The following is a 16,858-nucleotide window of genomic DNA, read 5'->3' as shown; positions in this document are numbered from 1 at the left end:
TATATGAACTGGGGTAGGGGAGACGGTGTTTTAGAAGTAGACCAAATGTGAAGATTTGTTCTGAATTTTTAGCACACCACCTCACTCCTAACCTAACCTAAACTAACCTAACCTAACCTAGTCTATCCTAATCTAACCTAACCTAACCAATATAAGTTTCGATTTTTTTTATTACCATATTTTTTTCTCATAAATCCGCCGTAAAGACGAAAATTTGAGAGAAAAATTCATCGAAATCGGATGATTTTTCGATTTTCTAGAGCCAAAAAACGAGGGGATCGTGAAAGTATAAAATTACCAAAATTTCAAATGAACTCAAAGATCATTTAATTTTACACCAAAAAAGTTTTAAAAAGGTCAATTCGTGTAGCATTTTTCGGAATATTGAATAATACCGGCGCTACGAAAATTTTTTACTGAGCAAACCCCAAATATTATTCAGTTTTTCATCTATCCTAAAGACGGTATCACTTTTATATGAAACACCCTGTATATAACAAACGTAATTTATCTCGTCTTCACATGGTACTAGTTAATGCTATACATCTACCGTCTAATGACTAGTGCTACTACATAAGCTCGTCCAGCTTACATCATAGTTAAACGGAAGCATTATTCATCGCCATCTTTCGGTAATTAAGTGAATTAAAAAAAATCGAGCGCTAAGATTTGGTTACATGTTATTATGGTGTCCAGGTAGAGATAAAGGTAGAATTATTGAACAATATCCGTTATTCTGGTGATCCTAGTGACGATAGTGGTACTAAATTATGAAATTATTACTATCCTGCTAGGATAAATGTGGAAATTTATGGAATTAATGAAGAAATATTTATAGGTAGTAATGCAGATGCTTTATTGGTATTAGAAACTAATTTTCGTGAATTGATAAAAAATTGTTTTCTTTTCAGATGTACCAATCCAACGCGTCGAATCGACACTGCCAAAATATAATGGAAGCGCTTGATTTAGATCGTTCATCTGGACAATGGCCCATATCGAATACGACAAAAAACAAAACCATCCTCCCACTGTCTATGCAATTCAACGAAGGGCATAAAATATCTATTATAGGTTACAGTATCTTAATGGTGTTTTCGACGGTAGCCAATATCACTGTATTGGTTTTAATTTTGAAAAGACGCAAGAAAAATCCTTCAAGAATTAATACCATGCTGGTGCATCTGTCGATAGCGGATCTTCTGGTAAGTGAAAGGATTAGAGGATATCATGTAGAGGGAGTATCAGATTTTTAATTGAGGGAAATCGATCTCGGACCTTTTTTTTAAAATCTCTTTTTAGTCACCAAAGGTTTCTGTCGAACACTGATTACTGCAAAATTTTCCATGGAAGTTATAAATATCTTTAGGTTCAAAATTATGAAGTTCTGATGTGTGCTTTTAGCCTGGGGATGACTGCCGAAATGGAAACTAACAGAAATCGTTAAGTAAATCAATTTTAGGCAATTCACGATTAAACCCGCTGAGTTTTAGACCAAAAATAGAGTGTTTTTGGATATTTTTTGATAATAACTGGAAAACTAAGCATTTTATCTGTAACCTTAGAGTTTACTTTACTGACCTTAGGTAAGAGTTAGAAGTCGCAGGGTACAAGAACCGGCGAATAAGGTGAGTGGTCTAGCACTAGGATTTTGTACTCGTCCAGAAACTTCTTGAAGGACAATTCGGAATGAGTTGGCACATTATCTTGATAAAGAAGCCTCTTCCACATAGCTCTGTAAGAATGTGATGATAATAATGTTGGTTAGCAGTTTCACCTGTAGATTCAGCAATCGCACGAATACTTAGTCGACGGTCAGATCAAAAAAGAACTGCGGAAAAAAATAAAATGGGAAAAGAAACGGGAATACGGATGGAAATTACTCAAAAAAGAACGAGTAGGTAGAGCAGATTTGATAAAAAGGAGCATTCGAAAGAGTAGGTTTCAGGCTAAACAGCTGACCTCTAGCGAAGCAGCTCTCGTTACTTAATTAACACACCTCGTAGTTATTAGAAGGTTCAATTTAATCTTTCTTTCGGCTTGAGACTCTTCATAAGGAAGTGGTATTGGGCCTAAGTAAAAGTATAGAAATAACTGGCACTTAGATGGGGTAAACACTTAATATCAAACTGGACACCACCAGCTTTATAACGAGCTACGTTAAAAGTGAATAAAAAGGGTGGAAAAGCTGGAAACTCCTTATGAATTGGATTAATAAAAGCTAAAACCATCCCCGGAGAAGATTTTCAAAATTAATGTTTATCGCTGTTATCAGTAAAGAAAAGTTTCAGCAACAAATAAATTTATTGAAAATTTTCTTCAAGTGCGTGTCCAAAAGAGCACAACGAATAGACAGCAGTTATAAATTGAAAAACAACAACAACAACTTTAATATACAGTGCTTTTCAGATAAAAGTATCCACCTTTAATAACTTTTGTAATACTGGTATTTAGAAAAAATACAAAAAAAACACGTCAATTTATGTTGGAAGGGGCAAGCATTATGGCTTATTTAAAGTTACTGGATAAGCCACCCCGTCACCCCTAGCAACATCCCCTTTATTTTTTTAAATTACTTTTCATATTTTTTATGTAAAATTTGGATACTCCTCTTTGAGCTGATTTCAAAAATGTATAATACTTGTAGGTTAAAGTGGTTAGTTTATGAGATAAACAATTTTTCTTTTAAGAGCACAAATTTTACTTATTATTTACTTTCACCAGTACATGGGTTGTACAACAGTTCAAACTCTTTAATCTTTTTAACTGTGCTATTTATTATGAAGTTACAATAAGTGTTCAAAATGAGTACCATTCACTTCCATACAATAGTATAATCTATTTTGAAATGCCTCTCTGACATTGCTTAATACGGCTGGATTTAATTGTCGACATTCATTTTCTATCCTCTCTCGTAAATCATCCAGAGATTCTGGTTGGGTAGCATAAACTTTTGTTTTTAAATACCCCCATAAAAAGAAGTCTAGGGGTGTTAAATCCGGTGACCTAGGTGGCCACTCCATCATCTGCCCCCTTCTACCTCTCCAACGAGCGGGGAATGTTTCGTTTAAAAATTGTCGGACAGGCATAGCATAGTGTGGGGGAGCTCCGTTTTGTTGAAATACCAGGTCCGACAATGTGGTCAGCACAATATTGTTTAACAATTGTGGATTGTTATTGATAATTTGCGTCATTGATTCGCAAAACTCTAGACAACGATCAAAATCATCTTCAATCAACTCGTGCACCAACTTAACTTTGTATGGGTGGTACTTGAATTTATGTAGAACTCGGAAAACTGTAGAAGATGAAACACCGATCGCTCTACTTATTGTTGACAACGACTATTTACGAGTCCCTCTCGCTTATGCACTTTATTGCAAACAGACCCTATTGTGGTAAATATCTCCATCAGTTGAATTACATACTTATGAGTTGCATGTCTTCCGTCATGTAATTCGTTAAATATTCTAGCAGCAGCTCTTGCACAATTATTATTTTGGTAGTATAAACCTACAATTTCAATTCTTTCTTGCAAAGAGTAAACCATTTCAGAGAAACAAAATAAATAATGTATCAAATAACACTATCAATAGCGACTACAAATTCTAGTTGACAATGTCAAACTTTAATAAAAAGTAGAGTTTTTTGTTGTTTGGATTTTTTAAGTAGAATAAATAGCACAGTTAAAAAGATTAAAGAGTTTGAACTGGTGTACAACCCATTTTAGTACAGGCAAATAAGGTGAAAGTAAATAATAAGTAAAATTTGTGCTCTTAAAAGAAAAATTGTTTATCTCATAAACTAACCACTTTAACCTACAAGTATTATACATTTTTGAAATCAGCTCAAAGAGGAGTATCCAAATTTTACATAAAAAATATGAAAAGTAATTTAAAAAAATTAAAGGGATGCTGCTAGTGGTGAGGGGGTGGCTTTTCCAGTAAGTTTAAATAAGCCATAATGCTTGCCCCTTCCAACATAAATTGACGTGTTTTTGGATTTTTTCTAAATACCTTGCAGCCTCCAACTAGATTCCCAATTGTTGTAATGAATTGAATTTGTAGACTGGTTGAATCCTTTGTTGAACTTCTTAAAATGGGGAGAAAACGGGAACACAGATGGAAATTACAAAAAAAAAGAACGAGTAGGTAGAGGAGATTTGAAAAAAAGGAGCTTATGCTCTAGCATATAAAAAAATTGAATTTATATTTTTTTTAAATATAACCAAATAGAAATCTGTTCTATTATATTAGTTCTTTTTCCCAAATACACAGAAAATATTAAAATAAGAATATAATAATTGCTTGAAACAAAAGGCAATTCATAAGGATAACTAGAATTTTGTGAAATATAAAAAGCAAAGTTAAAAAGTTATTTGACTTACCAGCGAATATAAATAATGATATCACCATAAATTTAATTATGATTGTTGTAGAAATAGACAGATACAAAATGATTTATAAGACATTCCGAGGTTTTTATGAATTCTTCCATTGAATTGGCAGGTCCATAACAAATTAATTTCTTCAAAAACTCGAATGTTTAAAAAAATTGAATTGACTACTCTGCGACAAAATATGAATGCGGTATGTTACATGGTTTGTATTAAATACTTCAACTGAGAACGAATACCACTTCCTGAAGAAGAGTCTCTTGCTGAGGAAGTTGGGGTTATAAATTGAAAAACCACTCAGATTCATATAAATATTAAAGTAAAGACTGGGACTTATCTATGGAAGTTCGGGATGGTTGCAGCCCTCAACTGGATAGAGGACGTTTTAGCATACATTCCGAAGTTTTTTTGAATTTCCGTATAAAATGGAAACAAATCGATAACAAATTGATTTCTTCAAAAACTCGAATGTTCGAATAGATAAATCAAAAGTGACTAATGTGCCACAATTCGTGAACAAAGGAATATTCAATATGTTTTAAGAAAAACGTAACAAGCCGAATGACATCTTACATAGTATTTAAATGGCCTTCGCCCAGCTATTTTCTATCAAAAATTATCTTCAAGATAGTTATTTGAAGGCTCGGATACCTCAAAAATTAGGAAAGCCAAAGTCGATAGACAATAATTTTTGGTGATCATTTTCTGATCACATTTCGATGTAATTATCATCAAGATACTTATTTGCAATTCATAAATATGAAACAATATCTAAGGTGTTCTATTCAACTTTTATTTTAACCATTCAAGCGATGTATTAAATGTTGGATTTATTCATTTTTATCTGAAGGGTTTGTTTCCACGCCTGAAAAGGAGGATGCACACATCGTACAGGAAAGACACGTGTAATTTTATCTTTCTAACGCCTCTTCAGTATGTTTATAGAGGTCTTATTCTCTTATTGTGAAGGATTTTTGGGTAACAAAGTATTTGCTGTTTTATTTGTTCCGAAAGCGATAGTAACTTTCAAAAATACGTGAAATTAGCTCGTCCACAAGGGGTTATATTCAGGCGTTTCATTTTGTAGTCGAATGACCAAAATAATTGACGTCGGGTCGCAATCTGTGAGCCATACAACTCTATTATTTGTAATTTTAGAAACCTCTTCGTCGCTTTCAACAATATTTTAGAGACCAATAAATTCACCCCTTTTGTATATGTCTGAATATAATTATACGTGGTAAATAAGCTCGGCGTTGTGTTCTTTGTTCACATAAATGATTTTATGTTGAGTCCTCAAAATCTCAACTTTCTATTAACCAATTAGTGCGTTTGACGACTTTCTATAAAAAAATTTCTTAGTTTTCACATTCGTATTTTGCGCCGAATCGACGTATTCATGAATCAAATGTTTTACATTCCTGCATTGCATAGCAACAACTCAAGTAAACCGTCTTAGTAGTCCAGTAAACAACGTAAAAATATAGTATCACCTCAGAATTCCATCAAGACGCCTAGATTTTGGAAATAAGTTCTATCTACCCTTGTAAGGGTAGATAAGATAAGACAATTTTAGGATCAAAATAAAGATCGTCTGATATTCTAGAATAGTAATTATGTTTTTTAATCCCTAATGAATGTATTTCAACCCCCAAAAACCAAACTCTCCGATAATAAAATTAGGAAAAAAACAGTTATAGTACTTTATCTCAACTCTCTTATTTTTTGAGTTGGGTAGTTGATTGAATAACCAAATTATGACCTATTAGGCTAAAAAGATTTGGAATACATCGAACTTTTTATTTTTAAAAAGGAAAGGAAAGGGTTCCAAAACGGTACCAATCACACCCTACTGTGATTTTTGAGAGGTTATATCTCGGTTAATTCTGAAGTTAAGAATAAAATAAAAAAAAACTAATGAAAAAAACTTAATTTTTTGTTTTCTATGACTTTTAACGTATCTTTCGTATTTTTAAGTTAAATTTAATAGAAATTTTTTTAAAAAATTAAAAAATGCTTTCTTCATTGTAACCATTTTTTTTCAGAATCAAACTCTCCAAACCATTCAAAATTTTTGATCCCATTTTTTGTATTCGACGTGATTTAATAATTTATTTCAATTAAGGTGGCAATTGCAAGGGTAGAAATGACGTTTTATTCCATGAAATGAAGGGATTCTATCTTATTTTCGTCATAAATCCCTTATTTTATGTATTATAAGTCTTATTCTGATAATTTTTTAAAAATTTTTGGAAAAGATTCAATACGTTTTTTTCATAAAATTGACCGTTTTCTACTTATATAGTTTTCAATTTTTCAACATCTTCGGTTCACCAAATAAGTTCACATTTAATAAATAATATTTCGGTTTGTATTAGGTCTATAATAAAAAAACATTCTTTTTATTTTTTCAAAACTACATTCGATCTACTCACAATTTTTTCGATGAAACCCAAACTCAGTTCTTTGTGAAAAATCGATCAAAAATATTTTTTTGGTAACAAAAATTTCAATCACGAATAAGTTAAAAAGTAATGATTTTTCGAAAATGTGATAATTTGTGTTAAAATTGCTTTGTTCTATCGATTTCATGGTTGCTTTTAACAAAAATATCACCACCTCTTAGCGGTGGTGATATTCTCCTCTAGAGTGAAAGCACATAGGGTAAAAGTTGCTTTTTAAGGTATTTACTACCTTTTGTTAAAATTTCAAGCAAATCGATAAGTCTTTAAGGAAATTGAGGTGAAAATCGAGTTCACTGGACTATAGAGGCAACTAATCTGAGTCTGAGGCTTGTGTTCAATATACACTTTTTTATAGAAATATCTTGAAAATAAATCATACGCCACATATCTAGTAATTTGTGTTGAATATTTAGCAAAAACTAAAGCCTTTCTAAAAAAATTAAAGTTACGAGGGCACTTCTCATTGTTATTCTCTATTATTTTGTAAAATAATACGTATGATTGAATATCACGTTCACAGTGCTTTAACTGTCTTTATCTTCAAATTAGTAGAATTTAAAACCTAGGAAAGTCACAGGGAGCTACGTCGGGACTGTTCGGAGGTTGTCAAAGCTATACGATGCTTTTAAATATTGCTACTACAACATAATCATGGTAATCAACGAATCATTAGATATTAGTGATTGTCTAGCTTCTCGGAGGATATTTGTAGAACACAACACCTTCATATTTTCACGTTCCAATTTGGATCAAAAAGTTCTCGGAGATTAATTTTTGATCATAAACGATTCATAATCATTAATACTACCTAGAAGTTTAAACTTTAATGATTGTAAACCTTAATGATGGTAATGATTACACGCGGTCGATGCGTATTATCAAAAAAAAAGTCGAGTCGGTAATATGTAGATAGGTAAGCTCGATATTTTTGGGACAAACCTGGTAAAATTTCGATTTTGAAGAGTGAATTTGTTTCTGGGCCACTCTTTAGATCATATTACGATTTGGTTTTGATTAATAACACGTTTGAGTTGATAAGATAATTAATGGCGACTGGAAGAAAATTTTGAAAAAACAAACAAAATTTCTATATTTATCCACTTAATTCATGATTTAACTGATTTTTATTTTTCATTACTGTATTTTGGTGAAAAAATATGTTTCTTTTTCACAAAAAATGTGGAAAAGTCGATCATTTTCTAGAATGGCTCTTGTTGGCATTGATTTATTGGGGCATGTCACAAGTCTCGCCCTGTACAATTTCAAAAGTCAAAAAAGGTCAATCAATTAGGTTCTTTTTTTTCCTTATCGATCGAAATAACAAATAATCCTACATCATTAGTAGGATCATAATTGTCTATGAGGACCTGTGCAAAATTTTTCGGGAATCTTGTAATTTCCATATTTGGATTAGTTTTCATAGTATTAAAAAAATCAATATTACAATTCAATTCTCGTCAAACTTTAAGTGAAGTCCTAATTATTGTACAATTAATACTTATTTCAATTCCATAGATGTACAATTTGTTTATCAAATTTTGTTATGAAAATCCTTGCAGCAACTTTCACTGTATAATTTATACAAATCTAGAATTTATAAAAATGAAAAAAGGTTGAAATATTAGGTCTTTCTTGCATTCTACGAATGAAACTAAAAACTACCCCACAATTTTAGTCAGATCGGAATTATATAAACTTTTATGGGAACAAATCATGGAAAAGATTTATTTATATTTTGACTCTACAATACTGGAGACGATTTTATTGGTCCAATTACTGTTTTCATCCAATTCACGACAGACTTTTCATTATAATAATATGACTTTTCGTATGAAAAAAAAAAATATGAATCAACTATTCTATTTCGGTTGATATACAATCCCCGAAGAATTCAAAACAAAAATATATTTCTGAAAAGAGACAATCACGTTAAATATACCATACAAAGTTATCATAAGCGTGGCAATCTCGGCTGCACATGACAGTTTTGTGTCATTCAATATTATTTGTGTATATTTCGTGAAAACCTCTCGAAGAGAGAGTGGTGAATAAATGTATGAAAAATCGCTGGTGTGGCTTCTAAATTATACAAATTTTTTGTAGACATTTTTTCGTAGAAACTCCGGCGTGAAGGAGAACGATCAGCGAAAGTAATTTTGAAGGGGACGCGTAAAGACGAAACTTTGATATATCTCAACCAAATACTTCCGCGTACAAGAAGTGAACGTCTTGCGTTTATACTGAGTGTCCCATTAGTCTTCGTACATCCAGATCCAAAAGAAAAAATTTATTAACTACAAAAAATGTTCTTCACCAATTGTTAACAATCACTCCTCCCATGACCTAAAACTCACCGTCCCGCTGACAGTGTAAACTTCGCTTTAACTGTCACTTCATCGACGCGTGTTCACTCTATGTGAAAAGCAAGCGCAAGAGATAAACCCTAAGAGGATAAAGACGTGCTTTGGTAGCTTATAACAGGGTCTTGGACTTCTCCACAGAAAGTGTCCAAATAAATTGACATTCTGAGCACCTACAGGTGAACTTAGCGACACTTGCCTGAGGAGTAGGTCTTATAAAAACTGCTTCAGATAGGACTATGTTGACAAGCTGGGAAGACTAAGGTCAACGACCTTTTTTCTATATTCTAAGCTGACAAGGTTTCTGGTCAACTCTGAATCGCCTATAAGTCGAATTGCTCTCTTCTATATTGAGGAGAGTATCTTCAGAGTATGCCTGGGAGTCGGGCTTCAAATATTCACGAATTTGGGCCACGTGATTATAGTAAGAGATTTTTCTTTAAACTTCAATACCCAATAAGCGAATTTGCGACTGTCCAAGTTTCTGGTCAACTCTGGATCGTCTACAAGTCGAATTGCATTCTTCCGTATTGAGTAAAGCATCCTCAGAATATGCCTGGGAGCCGGGCTTCAAATTTTCACGAATCTGGGCCACGTGATTATGCTGACATTTTTCTCCCAGCTTCAACACCCAACAAGCAAATTTGGGACTGTCCAGAGTTTCTGGTCAACTCTGGATCGCCTATAAGTCGAATTGCTCTCTTCCGTATTGAGTAGAGCATCCTCAGAGTATGCTTGGGAGCCGAACTCCAAATTTTCAAGAATCTAGGCCACGTGATTATGCTAGGACATTTTTCTCTTAGCTTCAACACCCAACAAGCGGATTTGCGGTGATAGTGATTTGATCTTCGACTAAAAATCGATTAATGATGCGTTGCGCAATAGACACTTGTACATCCTTTTTTCTTGTGGCTATAAGTACACTGAAAAGCGAAGTTTGCGGTCATGGCTGTTCTCTACGCTTCGTAACAGATCAGTATCAAAAATTTCGGTTCATACCTCGTATAAAATTACTCTGAAAAGGATATGTTTATTTTTTAACAACTTTAGCATATGAAAATATGTTTATTAAATGTCCATATTTCATGCTCAAGATTTTCTATGTAAAATATTTAGTTCTATGGCCTATTTTCAATTTAGCCAAAAACTGTTAGATTTTAGCGAAGAAAATAAATTTCTAGTTTTTACCAAGACATAATTCTAATCTTGTGATAAATTCCATGCACTCCAACCATTTATTAATTGCTCCCGACATTAAAAAATCGTTTCTAATTTAAATCCAGCCCTTGGTAAGAGGAATTACACGTTGGATGGAAATAAGAAATTTGAGTTTTATGTTGAAAGAAAGCAGCTGAGATGTTCTCTAAATTTTTTATAGGAATATCGTTCGTATTCATTATTTAACTAGTGACCAACAGATAGAAATTTTCTTGATTATGTGCAAAACGTTACTTAGAATAATTTGAAGAAATTAATTACAATTCCTGTTCACCCTTTAATGGATGTGATCATTCATTATTTAAGACGACATCTTTACACTAAATTTCCTTTGGTGTGCACATTTCAACGAAAACCACGTCGCTGGTTTCTCGAAACATACAAACATAATTCAAGTTTCTGTAAATTCACTGGTAAAATATTAAATAGACTTCAAGCTACTTGTACGAGACACCCATTCCTGTTTATTCAAATTAATACAAATAATACGTTTTGAGCCTCAACAACATCATAGGCGACGAAGAGTATTTCGAAAGTGACAGGTTCTTTAGCACTTATCATTATTTTAATAGCTAGAAGTAGTTTCAAATATTACCACTCACGAATATCCAAATTCCAATAACCTTGAGGATTGGAATTCTTTCTCAAAAACTATAAATAAGATCATTAATTTGATCCTAGAATCAAGAAAAGTGTTTGAATCACTAAAATTGCGAGAAAAAAAACTGCAAAACCATATCTTAGTTTCAAATATTTGTTTTTGGAAAGCAAATGAGAGAGGAAAAGTGTCCGTATCTGGGAAAAGTGAACAATTGCATCAACCTGCTATATCATCGAAATCTTCCATCAAATGGTACTACTACTACGACGCAGGTGCGCCTAATTTCTCGATGACAGTCACAACAGTCTCCCACGCTTATTAAGACGTTATTTACTCTTTCAAATAAGAGGGCGCTTTGCAAGGACGGTCGGAACGTTTGATATCAGTAGTGGAAGGCTCTGGAGCGGCCCCTGCAACTGGAACCTCTGGTATTGGAGTCTAGCTCAGGCCGGAAGGTAGGTTCCAAATCATCTCCCTCTGGTTCGGGGGCAAAGTTAACCTTCTTCTTTGGAATTGAGGCTTTATCTCCACTTGTTGATCGTCGAAGTGAACGATTTTGCATCCAATTTTGTATACATGGGGTCTGAATCGTCAGCAATGGTTTTTAATCGATGTTTAAGGATCTGAACATTACGTTCAGGCACACCGTTCGTAGCTGGATAACCCAGCGCAATGAGTTTTTGAAAAATCACTTTAATTCTTCAGTTAGATTGAGCTTAGAGAGATAGAGAGATAGAAGGAGCAAAAGGCTATAGGCATATCGAGATAATGCAAGTCTTCTTCTTTTACTTATTTTAGGGTTTGTCCTGTAATCTCCAATTTCTTCAGTCTCGATATTGAGATGTCGATGTTCAGATTTAGCTCATTTCTTTGAAGGTCTGCCTGCCGATTTTCTGGTAGTTGGCTTCTCCTTAACTGCTTTTTTGGTCATCCGATTTTGCTCTTTTCAGTCAATCTGTGCCTTCCTTTCTCATCTTGTTCTTCGTACGTATCTGACTATATCTGTTATTACACTCGAGTAGTTCGAGATACCTGTGGATATTGATATTATAGTGTTCGGGAAAGACGTGCCTTGGTAACTCATTTTACAGGCTTGCAATTCTCCAAAGAGATGAGTCCTGATAAATTGACATTCTAGTCTTCATGAGATGCATTTGCCTGTGGAAAAGGTAAAAACTGCTTCAGGTAGGATTATGTTGACAAGCTCGGAAGACTCAAGTCAACGACCTTCCTTTTTTGGGTCTATTTACAACTGTAGATGAAACCTGGACCCACCACTACCAGGTTGAAACGAAAGTTTAGTTTTCTTTTTTCACTTATCTTAGGGCTTTCCCTCAAACCTCCAATTTCTTTAGTTTTGATCTTGAGATGTCGATGTCTAGATTCGCCCCATATCTTTGAAGGTCTGCCTGCTGATTTTCTAGTGATTGGCTTCTCCTTAAATGCTCGTTTGGTCAACCAATTTTTTCCCTTTCAGTGGACCTGTGCCAGTTATTTCATCTTGCTTGTATCTGCATCTTGCTTGAGGTGGACATAATATTGTCTTGCTTGAGGTGGACGCTCAAACTTCCAGCGATTCTGGTGCTCTTATCGACTTCTAAGCATGCTGGATCTTTACTACTAATTGTCTTAAATGTAGGAAGTGTCTTTCCACTTTTTTCTAGTTTAAGAAAGTGTTCAAAGATCAATTTTTCTTCGATTCAGCTCCAATATTATTTCATGGTTTTCTCTGTTCCATAAACCATCATTCCAACACCTTAATCGCAGCATATTGGTTCGTGCCGTAATATACGAGGCTTATAGATTGATTCTGTGAGTTTGAGTGTATTTTTACTATAGGTAAATTGCTTGCCTTAGCAATAATCTCTTTATCCGAGCTTGAGATCGGTAGAAACAGCAAGTAGACTATTCAATCCACCTAGTACCTAAGTCTTCTTGCTTTCTAGGTCGGTAGTAATACTAGGTCTTGTATAAGTATTGCAATGCTAGGTTTGGTCTTTGTCTTGTAGAAGTAAGACCAAAACCCCAAGAGAAATACCAGGCTCGCTCATTACTAGTGTTTGGTGGAGTTTTATCGAAAAACTAGGGAATCACAAACACACAAACACAAACTATTTAATGGATAATAAACATAATAAACCCGTGCAGCCGTGAAATTCATAATTAGAGAAGTGATATTCTATTCAATATAATCAGAAATTCTTTTTCTGATGAAATATTTTAGTAAATCGCTCTTAGTATTAAATTATTCCAATGAAAACGTTGAATTTTCCAACTATTGAAATCAAATTTGAATACGATGAGTATTTGTTGATCTTTTTATGTAAATATATTTTTCATTGGATTCTTGACGATTTTCTTTTCAAGGGACGCCTTGAAAACATGTAATCAAACATCCTACGAGTTCAAAAGCCGAAATTGATTGAATTTGAATACTAATATTCCATCTATTTTCGATCCCACTGCCAACATGAATCATTTCTATACGATTCCGACAACGTGACAACTTTTTAGTATTAGAAGGGATATACGAGAAATGGATAGTAATATTTGGTAACTCTTATTTTTAAACGGTATAATTTCCAACGGTTTGATTGAGAGAAAAAAGTTCCCTTATATAATAAAAATCAAAAATAAATATAGACCAAGAAATTTATGGGATAAAGTTGAAACCCTAAGGATCTTCGATAATATATTCAAAATAACTGTCAAATCTAATGATATAATTTCCATACTATTTTCTTTACAGGTTGCGTTCCTGATGATGCCTTTGGAAATAGCGTGGGCTTTTACAGTTCAATGGTTAGCTGGGGATGCATTGTGTAGGATATTGATGTTTTTCAGGATATTTGGACTGTATCTGTCCAGTTTTATACTCGTTTGCATCAGTATGGATAGGTATGTATCAAATATACCATCCTCAAAACATGTTTTATCTACTTCTTAGCGTATAAGGTTGCACTGGATGTTGTAGATTGTTTTGGTGATCGTTTGGACTTAACTCTGCACCTATACCTAGCGTAAACTCGTTCTTATATCCCACACAATGTTATTACTACTACTTCAAGGTACTTAAGCCTCTTAGCGCGAAATGGGCAGGACATTCCCATACTATTCATGCTCTGCTGTTTACATGGCTTCCTCGCAGAATCTGCAGTTGTCCTCTGTCATGATCATCCTCTAAAGGTGATATTTAATGGAGCAGTGATCTATCAGAAGATCGACTGCCAGTTTAATGCCGTTTCTAGTCATCAAGAGAAGTTATTGGCTCATATGGTTATGAATCTTTTGGATTGTCTTAGGCCTGGGGTGTTGCTCTATGTTTAGCTATTCATTCAGTTCTATATTGATGTAGCATCCGATGAGGCCACAATAGGGCTCTGCTCCAAGAGCACTATATGCTAGAATGGTCTATTACGAAGCTTAAAGAGCAGCCGGGACCACGTAACCTCGTTTCTTAGTATACTTATAGCCATGAGTGAGTAGGATGTACCAGTATCTGTTGAGGATTATTATTTTTTTGGTCAAAGATAATGTAAAATCCGCAGAAATTTATCGAAAAATACTGAAGCCATTCGGAGATGAAGGCCTCTTAAAGACTCAAGTGTATGTATAACTTAAGGCGACGCCCCAAAACAACTGTTAAAGATGAGAAAATCTGCGCTAAAGAAAAATTCATTTTAGAGGTTCGACGAAGCGATATAGCTGAAGAATTGAAGGTACAGAAAAACTATGAAAAAATTTAACTTTATAACTTAATAACAAAAATTTTTATAGCAAAATTCCGACTTATATTTGAATCACTTTCCTATATAAACACGCAAACTTTTAACGTGAATTTTGATTCAATTTTTTTCGTGTGCCTATTTTTTCAGTTCATTTAAAGTAAATTTTACCAAAATTTTGCATATATCGTGTTCTTTATTGTGCAAGAAATAGATCTGGCAACACAGCATCTTTAATTAGTAAATTCAGTTGAAACGCTGCTATGAGAGATTAAATAAAAGGAAAAGTGCAGGCGGTCGTTTATAGGAATATTTATGGGCAGAAGTTCATCATTTATCTTCAAAAATAACGTATAATGAGCTTATGAGGTAAAGAGAGCGACGAAACAGCGACAGCGTTCGAAAACAAAGAAATTGCTTATTCCTCAGTGATCGCTATAACTTAAGTTTCGCATTTCAAATTGCTTCACCACTCCACCACTAGATCTGGCTTCCAGTGAGTTTTTCCTGTTTCCTAACCTCAAAGTTCCACTTACAAGAGAGGTTTTAGAGAGAGAGATTATTATTTGGAAAGGGTATAGACTTAAAAGGAGACTATACTGAAAAATATCTAGGCTGGGAACTTTTAAGACAACCCTTGTATATCTCACAGTATATAGCGTCATGTATGTGATTACTAAAACTTTATTTATGTTTTCAAGTCGTCTTGATTTTAGGTCTCTGATTTTTGAAAGATATATAAAAATTTTGGCGTTTCGACTATTTATCAAAATATGATATAGATAATATTTTTATTTTAATATTCATGATTTGGGTGATTTATTCATTAATATAAATGCGCAAATTTACAGTGACAATATGATATTTTTATTAAAGTAATCGAAACGTCAAAATTTTTAATCATCTTTCAAAAATTATTTAAAAAAATTAATTTTATAACAGAAGAGACCTAAAATCAAGACGATTCGAAAACATAAATAAAGTTTTAGTAATCACATAGATATACTGTGATATATACAATGGTTTTCTTAAAAGTTTCCAGCCTAGATAAATATATAAAATATATAAGAAATGAGAAATTAAATAAACTTTATTTATTATAGATACTATGCGGTATTAAAACCATTGGATATGGGTGGTAGAAGAGAGAAATTCATGGTTGCTGCTGCTTGGATAGGAGCCTGTATTTGTAGCGCTCCCCAGGTAAGTTAACTTTTCTCTCGGAGTAATAAATAATTGAAATATTTCTTAAAAGTACTAAGTAGTAATTTAACGAAGAGTCAAACGGTGTATGTTAAAACGTTTTTGGGAACACAAACTTGTCTTTAAAGCTGGATCCACACTATAAAGTCGATTACGGTTCGTTCGCGGTCAGATCTTGGTCCGGTGAAATAGTATTAGATGAAAGACAATGTGTACATTCATTATATCTGTAAAAGTTCCAGTCGAATCCAATTCCAATCGCGATCAGAAATTTTGTCTGAGCGAGATCGAACTTGTCACATTGTGTTGATATTATTTTCTTCATCAAGATTAAAAGATATAACATCTAATTCTTCAATCGAAATGTTTAATGACATGATTTTAGATCCTTTTCTATTTTAAAATTAGGTTTTTTTAATAATTTTTGAGAGATTGATAAAAAATTATTAATAAAAGCTAATTTTAAAACAGAAGAGACCTAAAACCAAGAACATTTTTTCGTGAACGAAGTCAAATTGTCGAATGTGAATGTGATTGGAATTCACCAGACCGAGATCGGATCGCGAACGAACCGTAATCGACTTTGTAGTGTGGATCCAGCCTAAGAGTGATGTAAAACATTGTACGAAATTGACACGACGAGGAATTTCTATTTCCATGACAAAAAGTAGCTTTCTTGCTTGACTGATGGTGCGAAAGGAGAATCCAGTTAAATATTCAGTTGTATTTGCATGTTAAATTCTCGTTTTTGAGCGACTCGGGTCACTCGAACCGATAAGAAGTTTTCTTTCACTAAACAACTAAAGTCTAATTAACCTTCCTATATCCGAGCACGGTGTGCTATGCTTATTTTTCCAAAAAAACGTTTATATTTTTTTCATTTTACAGGA

At 33.5% G+C, this 16,858-nt stretch overlaps 1 protein-coding gene across 2 annotated transcripts in view; it reads left to right on the top strand.

The window, feature by feature from the left end:
* The window catches only part of LOC130450781 (adipokinetic hormone/corazonin-related peptide receptor variant I-like), an 80,015-nt gene that overhangs the window by 32,904 nt on the left and 30,253 nt on the right, over positions 1–16,858 (top strand). For both annotated transcript variants that reach the window (XM_056789407.1, XM_056789406.1), the window contains exons 2-4: positions 912–1,205; positions 13,790–13,938; positions 15,869–15,968. In XM_056789407.1, coding sequence (XP_056645385.1) covers positions 912–1,205; positions 13,790–13,938; positions 15,869–15,968 — 543 coding nt within the window. The remainder of the gene's footprint in view (positions 1–911; positions 1,206–13,789; positions 13,939–15,868; positions 15,969–16,858) is intronic.

The sequence above is a fragment of the Diorhabda sublineata genome, chromosome X, assembly GCF_026230105.1.
Source record: "Diorhabda sublineata isolate icDioSubl1.1 chromosome X, icDioSubl1.1, whole genome shotgun sequence".
Classification (NCBI taxonomy): Eukaryota; Metazoa; Arthropoda; class Insecta; order Coleoptera; family Chrysomelidae; genus Diorhabda; species Diorhabda sublineata.
The sequence above is the reverse complement of the archived record's forward strand: the minus strand, read 5'-3'. Positions and strand labels throughout refer to the sequence as shown.